General features: G+C 39.9%; 1 protein-coding gene across 1 annotated transcript in view; it reads left to right on the forward strand.

Annotated features, from left to right (window-relative positions):
• Window positions 1–144: 144 nt before the first annotated feature.
• The window catches only part of GUCY1B1 (guanylate cyclase 1 soluble subunit beta 1), a 48,026-nt gene continuing 38,497 nt past the window's right edge, over window positions 145–9,673 (forward strand). The window contains exon 1 of the mRNA XM_026088280.1: window positions 145–357. Coding sequence (XP_025944065.1) covers window positions 239–357 — 119 coding nt within the window. The 5' untranslated portion in view covers window positions 145–238. The remainder of the gene's footprint in view (window positions 358–9,673) is intronic.

Here is a 9,673-nt window from a genome sequence, read left to right on the forward strand (position 1 = left end):
GCAGCAGCAGCATGGTGAGAGCCGTGGGCCGCCGGTGCCGCGGCCCACCGCCCCCGCGGGCAGGCGGGGCGCGTCTGTGCGGGGAGGCGAGGGAGGCTGGCGCCGCTTGGCGGGCTCGGCCGGGTCCGGAGGAAGACAGCGGGGAGGGGGGAGCCGGGCCCCGGCCGTTTTTTGGGGGGAGGGTCGGGGGAGGACCGGTGTTGCGCAGCGGTCGGTTGGTCGGTCGGGCCGGGGTGGGATGCTGCGGGGGCCTGACCGTGCCGCCGCCTCTCCCCGCCCGCAGTACGGCTTCGTCAATCACGCCCTGGAGCTGCTCGTCATCCGCAACTACGGCCCCGCCGTCTGGGAGAACATCAAGTAAGTGTYGTCGTCGTCGTCGTCGTCCCTCCCCCCCTTCCGCTCCCTTCCGCCCCCCGGGGGCGCCGGGCCGGGCGCTTGCGGCCCGGTGGGGCCCGGTTTGCCGCCCGCTCCGGCGTTTTGCTAACGGGGGGGTCTCTGCAAACGTGCTTTCTGCCAGCRGCTGGCAGAGGTCTTTCAGCTGTGCGTATGGCTCTTCACCTTTTGGTGCCTGGGGCCTGGCTTAAAGCAGCGGCGACTTGCCTTGTCCAGAGTTTCGGAGTCGCAACAGAGATAAAATAGGTCCATGCCGTTCCCCCGAATATACAAAGTATATGGCAGAAGTAATGAGCAGGCAGAGCGTCCCAGACGCCACGGAAGTCCCCCTGGAGTCACACTACTAGTTGATGGATGCAACAGCTACATCTCTGTCCTTTCCTGAAGGAATGGAAGTATAGTTTTTGGTTAATAAACTCTATAAAGCTAACATAAGTTTTGATGTATATATATTTCTATATACTCAGCTTGAAATTAAAAAAGGCACTGCATATAGAAATATTTTTAAAAAGGCATAAATGCGTATGGAGTTGTAAGCTTACTTTATAAGGCTTCAAGTAACTATGTAGTTAGGAGAAACCTTTGAAAAACAGATGACTGGGTGTGATCTGTAGGTACAGTATCTTTTAAGTGAGAAGTAAGTTATCCAACCTGGAAAAAGTAATCTTTCAATGGGACACGTTCCCCCATATTCCTCTCTCCCGCTTACTTTGGTCCAATTTTAATAATATATCAATGTAGCTGTGTTGCCATAGTCCTAACACAATTTTGGAGCCAAAGGACTGCTTTTCACTGTGACATTTTTGTGACCGTGACACATTCTTTCATTAATCCGTTCCTTAAAAATGTGATAGTCTTGCACAGTACCATGAAATCAGAAAATCATAGAGATGTTGGTTGACTAGATGACCTCCAGAGGTCCCTTCCAATCTCTGCTCCAGCCAGGACTGTTACGAACACTGTATCAGGTCTTAGCTTTGGCTTTGTCTAGCTGAGTCTTTAAAACCTCCAAGGATGGAGAGTCCATGGTTCTGGTTCTGCAGATAGTCACTATTCCAGCAATCCGTAATGGTTAGTCTGTGGATTATACTTTGTTAATGCTGTTCTACAGATTACATAGATGAGTCTTTAGTGAATGTCATACAGTTTTGGACTGTAAGTTAAGTGAGAGTTGTATACATTTATTTTTCTTGCATACTTTACCTAAATGCACCAATCTATTTTGAATTCTTATGACCTGATACCGATTTTATTTGACACATGTAAGTTAGACTTAGTCCAAAAAAAAATTAGTGAGACATTAATCATTTCTCATGAAAATTATGGTAAAACGTGTAAATATAATAAAGACTGTTCACCATTCCGTAGCATGTCATCCCTTACCAACATGCTTTTGATTGTGATGGGTCCTTTTGTCCAAATTACCCATTGAAGGGAGCTTGCAGCTGAGACGAGTCCATCTGAGAAGATATGAGGTCTCCTGCTCTAATACAAAAGCATGCTGAAGACTGTCAGAACCCAGTCATGATTCCTGATGCATCCTATTTTTAAAATATTACACACACATGATAGAATAATGAAGATCCTCTGAAGCATATGAGGAGTTTTACTCACTTAACATTTTGGGGAAATTAATAGAAAGATATTAAATGTTTTGCTGAAGGTTAGTTATGCTTAGAAAATTCAGGAAGCTGCTACATCCAGATTCTGTCTTTCAGCTGAGAAACGTTGCTCTCTGTCTTGTAACAGTCCAATACTTAGACTGTGCTTATCAGCTCAGAGAGAAGATGGCTTACTGGAAGGAAATTATCATAACACCACCTGAACAGAAGAATAGAATGTGATCTGTGAGAAAGCCAATGTATATGCAGCAGCAGCCATAGCTCCTTATGCAAAAGGTGTTTGCAACAGAGTATTTATTCAACAGGATTCATCTTAAAAGCTAATATACCCCAGAGTTTAGAAACCAGCAAATGAACACCTGTATATCTCACTGGAGCAGATTAGAGTGAGTGTGCTGGTTTAGGGGTTGTTAGAAGGTCCACTGGTAGCCACTAAATGCTACTTGTTTTAGGTTCAATAAGTTCCTGTGGTATACTTACCATAAAGAGGTCACAGAAGAGGTTAAATGTTTTACTGTATATAAGCAAATACAGACTTCTTGCAAAGTTTTTGTTAAAACTGTTAATCACTTAGGAAGCATTAGGAAGGTATAGACCAATTTTGAGGCATGCTGGATTGAATCACTGATGATTGAAGACATGGGTAATTGTTGGAGTCAACAATCTGTTTAAAAAAATGGCATGAAAGGAACTTTGCACAGTTAGTATGACTGAATTTGCAAGAACTTAAGCATTTCTGTGAAGCAGAAAGGCCTCTGGTAGCAGGAATCAGTACAGAATTAGATGGCTAAGTTTATCTTTGAATCTTTTCTTTTTTCCATGTTGAACTGATCTGCTATTTTGTTCTTCCCAAAGTCACTGCAGAAGCTATGAATCAGCATTGCAGAGTGGTGGGTTGTGCTTGCTGAGTGATTCTCAAATGCCAGTGGGTGGATTTCTACTTAACATCGGTAGAAGTGATAGGAAAACATGCAACTGAATAAACTGAAGTAATGAAAACAGGTCATTCTTTGAAACAGATGTGTACTTTTGGAAAAGTTAAATACTGAATCAAAAGCATTCCTTCTTGTCTTCTGTGGCTTCTTCAATCAAAAGTGACACTGAATGAAATTCTTAACTATGGAGTTTGGGAGACTAAATAGCTGAATTTGATACACTTGTGAGAGTGCTGTTTTCATTGCCATAATTTATTATTAATTTATAGTCAGAATAATAACTTCAAGTCTGTTTCTGGTATTTCATTAGCTTTTTAACACTTTTGTGAAACCATCATCAGTCTGAAAAAGATGTGTATTGATTTTGTTTCTAAATGTCGCAGAGTGGAATTCTTGGGAAAGTTAGTCTGCATGTTTTCATCCATTTATAAAACAGAGTATGACTAAACAAAGCACATTTCTTTCTACAGGAGATGACTTAAGGTGAGACACTAAGCTCATGGAAAAATTACAGTACATGCTGTGAAATTTGAGTGAATAGCAGTTTTGATGACTCAGTGGAAATGTGGCTTGGTTTTGCTAAAAAAAAAAAAAAAAAAAAAAAAAAACTGAAGAGCATAAAAAAACAAAAACAATTCAGGGCCTGAACTTAGCTGAAGAGGTTGAGTTCAAAGTAAGATGAAGACAGCTGGCATATGACTGATGAAAAGTAATCTTGATTTATCATCAGTCTTTATTCAAAGTCCTGAAAGTTTTTCTCCTTAGTTTTTCTCTGACTACCACTCACAGAATTGAGAAGTTGGGCTGATAGACAGTTTCTTCTGAATTCTTCTGAAGGGCATTCTGAAGCCCTCCTACTTTATTATAGCATTAGAGGGTTATAGCTAGGATAGTTGAGGGAGGCGAGTGAGAGCTACTTGGGAGAATCCCTCTGCAATTGCTGAATACTACAGTAGCAGATTTGCTTTAGTGGAAAGTGAGGATGATTCAGCATAATTTCTTTTGCTTACTGGCAGTTGTAAGCTGCATGTTGCACTTCTCAGTTTATTTTCTCAGCCCTGGGAAGGAGAGATGTGGGACCTGGAATCCACATGGAGAAATGCTCCTTTAATCAGCTCTCTGCTAACCTTGCAAGCAGTCATTTTCTTGCTAAATGAACTGTTATTTAGAACTGTTACCACATTTTTGCTGAGAAGGTGCTTTTGATTTGTTGCTTCCCTTCTTTAAGAAAGAACCTCTCTCAAATCCCTTATTTTGTCATTGTTACATGTAGACAGTTTTTCAGACTGTGCGGCCACAATTGTTCTGGCTTGAAAAGATGGTTCTCAAGATTCCCGCGGTGTTAGATAGCTTTAATTCTCCTGCAGCCAACATAAACACTAGCTAATATAAACAAAAAAATTCTGAGCACTGACCGATTTCACATACATGCAGTTGTGTGCTCGTGTCTGATCAAGATCAAATTCGTACTGCTGGGTGATGCAGTAATGTGTGAACCTGATAGTAAGTGGTGTTCATAGAACTACTGTGTAGGTATCTAGCCAAAACAAAAGAGTCATCCACATACCAAACAAAAAAGAAAACCAATAAGGAAGGCTTGTAAAGTTCTGTCTTCTCTGGTATGTTCAAGAGATGTTCTTGTGGTGAATATATTTAAATAGGTGTGTGGTTACATGCTTTTAAAAGGTGCTTATATGATAGTAAAATGTGAGCTGTTCTGCAACAGTTATCACATCTAGCTGAGCTGCACAGCCAATACATGTGAAATCCTGAGCACTCCATTCAGCAGCTCTAAAGGTTTAATTACTTAATGAACTGAAGCATTACCAGGAATGTCTTCCTGAAACAGTAACCACAGCTTCAGGACCATACGTGGGAGCTAGGGCAATGTTACAAGCAGGGAATATATACATAATTTATCCTGTGTTTCCCAGCAGTTTGCCTCTGAGTTTGATTATTGTTAAACAAGTACAGGATTTTCCCTTTGACTCCTAAATATGAATTTAGGCCAGGTTAGATGCTCAAACTTTGTTGCTTTCAAATATGTTGTCAAGAAAAGGACTGAGAACTCAAATGTCTTATTTAAAAAACACATTTAAAATGCTTCATCACAAGATTGTGGAATAAGTTAGTATTTTACCATATGTGTGTGAAAGATCTGGTTTGGGGAGATGAAATGACAGTTATTCAACTGCAATCTCCCTCTTCCTTCTGTTTCTATGATAGAGATCCCCCCAAAAATATATGTGGCCTGATGAGCATAGACCAGAAGCTGAAAACTCTGTGCTTGCAAAAACCAAACACCTAAAGAAGTCAAACCATTTGGTAATTGATTCTAGAAAAGAATATCTGTGTTGAAACTTGTGCAAAAGCAAAACAGGCGTCTCATGCCACAAGAGCMACGTCTCCTTTGCTGTTCTGTACCTTAGTCTGGCTTGCAGAAAACAAGAAATAGTATTGTGTTTTCCTGGTGCTGTCTCAGTGCTTAGTGTGGAATCAAGGCATCATCCTTCCTTTGCCTTTTTTTGTACTACTTTTGTGGATCAGGCTGGCATGTGCTCTTAAATGCCAAGACTCAAGGTCTGAGGAGCCTATTGTGTTTTGTCCAAGTTCCATCTTATTTCAAATTAAAACTGAAGCTGTCCTTGTCACTTTTATAAATCAAGCCCAACCATGCTGTCCTGAATGTGAGCAAAGTGAACAGACAGTTCACTTGCTCTGAAAAAATGTGGTTCAAGTAACTCATTTAGATGCAAAAACCTTCCTTGACAGAAGAAAGTAGAAGATTTGATTTTCCAGGTTATCCCCAAATGGCTTTATCCATGCAGCCCGTAGCCTCAGCTTCATCCCCTCTGTCCTTTGGACAAATCTTGGGTCTTTCAGGCAGCTCTGAGTAGACAAATGCGTTCACTGAATGAAGGCCACATGAATGAATGGAAAGAAGAGAAGGAAAAAGGTCATGTTGTTGAAGTCCCTCAGAGGGTAAGGTGAAGGAAGGCAGGATAAGCAGGAAGAAGAGGATGAGAAGAATGAAATTCTCTTGCACAGCTAATCATAATGCTGGTCTTTCCTGACTGTTGAGCACTGTCTTTTAATTGTAGTATAATTCTGGCATGTAATTTTCTAATTAAAATAATCTTACTACAAAAGGAAGTCTTTTAGCCCTTGGAAACCACATTAGCACCTTTATTGTTATCATAGGGCAAGAGCCCCTAGATTCATTTGACTGTCCTCTGTCCCTTGAATTCAAGGCATATTTCCTTCACCTACTAAAAGGGTAGATGGTGGCAGTAGTAGGTTGCTGCAACCTTGTGTAGGTGAATGTTGACATAAATGATGCCATTTTTCTAATATGTTTTTCAGGGAATGAAGTAGTTGTTTCCCCAATCCCACTATCCTTCTGCCTTATCCACTGACTGTTGGGCTCCTTGCATAGCAAATCCTACACTGATGTTCCTTGCAAACTGTTCCCAAGCTACCCCCATGTCCAGGCCGTCCCATTGCTTGACGGGCACAGTTGTCCTTGATCATCTCCTTACTGAAACTAAACAGCAGGATGGGTAAGCCCTTCTCAGCCCTAGGGTTGTCATGCCTGCTCTGGCCATGTTCTTGTGTGTTAGCATGAGACTTCATTGTGCACAGTCACACTCTTACTGCCCTGATTTCCACTGGAAAGGAATGAGAGGATAAAAAGATGATATGCAGATCCTGGATCAAAGATTTCTCCCTTTGGATTCCTGGGCTTTACAGTAGGATGTGCTGGGAAGCATGAGATAAATATATATGGACCCAGTGATTGAAAGTGTACACAAAGGGAGAGCAAAACTCAATTGCTTGCCCTTTGAGGAAGGAAATTTCTGTTGTTCTCCCTCAGACTTTGCACATTGTCACCTACCAAGCCTCTAGGTTAGTTCACTCATCAGAGTTTGACTTTTGTAACTGCTGTGTTATGGTTAAAATGGTGAAACACTGAGGGTTGGATAATTATGCTGGTGTAATATAAGTGGAATGCTTCTGTCCTCTGCTTAAGATTGGTTTCAGCTGAAGTGGTAGAAAGGCCTGTATGGTTTGGGGAAGTGAACTGTAGTGCTGTTATATCCATTAGAAAACTATACAGACACACAGCAACTTCTACTTCATATCAGTAAAGATTAGCATATGTTAGATTTCAGTTACTCAGTGTGGGCTTTTTCAGTAAAACGTAGGTGATTTAAGAATATACATTTTGGGGGATAAGTTTTCAAAGGCATTCCTAGCACTTAGGTACATCAGTGTTGTTGCAGATTAGCTGATTAAGTCAAAGATAATTCATTTATGTTGTTAAAATGTTCTCCATTGACTTTCAGTGGAATTTAGATACTTCCAAACTGTCTGGAAGGATGTAATATTCTGATTAATTTTCTGTTTGCAGTTATATTCCAAAACAGTAAATAATACAGAATTAAATAATAGAAACTCTAATCAACTATGCCTTTAAGAATATGTATTAATTCTTTACAGGGAAAAGAGTCAAGTTTGTTTTGAACTCGCATTGTTTTCTGCGAATTTCTACCATAGCAAAAACTGTCTGCTTTTATGCTTCTTAAATAATAGTAGTCTTTGTGTCTACAAAATAACTGCATTAGTCTTGTGTGTGTATACTCAGTTCAGAATGTTAACTTGTCAAAGATGGTTTTCTCTGCTTCTATGGAAAAGCACAATTTGTTATTGTTGACAAATCCTGTGAAAAATCAAAGTTTTGACCTATTACTGCTGCTCAGCAAAATGATTAGAGTTAGTGGTAATTTAAACTATGCTACAGTTTGCCTTTTTAGAAAGGTAGAAAATTATGCAGAGAAGCTGTGTTGAAAGACTTGTTACAAGTTGCAATATAAGTTCTTAAGGCTTCAGAGATGCTGGAATTAAGGTGGCTTGTAGGTCTGATTGGCTGGTAGCAATTCAAATGCATGGAATCTGTGCTTTGAGCATAAAAAGTGCTWAATACCTTGAAAAAATACATCCACGTGTCTCAAATGGGGCACCCAAAAGTCAGTGAAGCCTTTTGACCCTTTATCGTTACATCTGATACATTATATTATCATTACATACGCTCTCAGATTGTTTCTTGCGCTTGGCTGTGTTGTCAGTTTAAAATGGAAAAGGTATAATTGGCCTCACTAGCTAGTTAAGAGAGAATAATGCTTGTCCATGCAAGTATATTATAGGGACCAGTTCCACAGAAAGGCTTATTAGAGAGGAGTAATTCTGTCTTCAGAGCTGGGTTTGAAAACTGTCCTGTAAATGAGGCCTGAGGTTATATATTGAGCAATGGGATAAAATAAAATATTGAATAGTTGCACATTAACTGAGTAGGCTCTCTCCTCAGTACTGAAAGAAGCAGCAGCCCTGGGGAAAAGAATGGGGTTCTGGGGGCACGTAGATGTGATTGGTAGGTTCATGCAGGCTCAGGGAGGGGCAGTGAAATGTGGTTTGGAGCAAATTTCGCTGCGGTTGCTATGAGTAGTGTGTGTGTCTGTCTTTGCTGCTTGCACAGGGGGAAAAAAAGCTCATCAAATGCTTATTGCTCTTTATAAGACACTGGGTTTATTTCTTCATACACATTATGGAAGATTTCCCGTTCTCTAAGATTTCCCCTGACTGTAGTTTCCATATATCAGGAAACCCTTTAAAAAGCATGTAAAACAGTTCCATAATCTGTACCAATCTGTCTACAGTTGTAGCAGTGTCACTTTTGATATGAGAGAAGATAGATAATCATCAGTTTAGAATGTAATGTATTTGGAGAAAATGTATTTGCATGTGTGTGTGTAGGTGTGTATATACATATATTTATTCATATGCATATAAATATGCATTTGTGTGTATATACATGTATGTGTATGTTTGTGTGTGTGTGTCTATTATATCTACTTAACCACAGTGTGGCTTGGGCAATAAAAATGCAAAGCAAATAGGTGATAAGAATCAAAGATCTGTGCAAAATGTGAGGCGTGGCATTTCAGTTAGGCATCATGTGTAGCTGAAGCGCTGAAGAGTCCTTCTGGTTATTTGTGGTATTTTTCAACAAGGCCTGATTTGCAAAGAAGCTTGGTGTCAACTTCTTTTAGACACCTGAGTCTAGGTTTGGATATGTCTAGGACTTTGAATTTCCTTTGAATGTCTTGATGCCTTCAGTATTTCTCCTGTCAGGTTGCTGGCTTTCTTATTCCTTCTTATATACTTCTCTTCCCATGGTCTATAAAAAAGCCCAGGTGCCTAAGTGGGTTATGGATTGTACTACATAAACAGGTGTAGTTATATATTGCTTGATGATCAGTCCTGTGTGAATCATCTCTTGTGCATTATTGAACTGTTGGGAACTTGCTCTGTATTTCCCTTTCCCAGGGAAATTTATTATAAAGATATTTGATATATTTATTATAAAGAACAAGAATTTATAAAAAAAACTTTATTATTAAAGAAAGAATTTATTATAAGAACTTTACAGTGTACCTAAAGTTACTGGTTCCATCATGCTCAAAGATGTTACAAGCAAGCTGTGTTAATTATCTTAATCATCATCTCACCGTGAACACTGAGGAAAAAATAGACTGTTGACTACAGTTTTAGGTTGAAGGACCTTATTTATTTTGGTTTGTGTGGGACCTGATTAAAAAACAAAATATGTTCAGGCGTAATATAGTTGCATTGATCTGTGAAAAGCCATGATTTTTTTTTTTTTTT

Source organism: Apteryx rowi, unplaced genomic scaffold, assembly GCF_003343035.1.
Source record: "Apteryx rowi isolate R43461 unplaced genomic scaffold, aptRow1 scaffold_76, whole genome shotgun sequence".
Taxonomy (NCBI): Eukaryota; Metazoa; Chordata; class Aves; order Apterygiformes; family Apterygidae; genus Apteryx; species Apteryx rowi.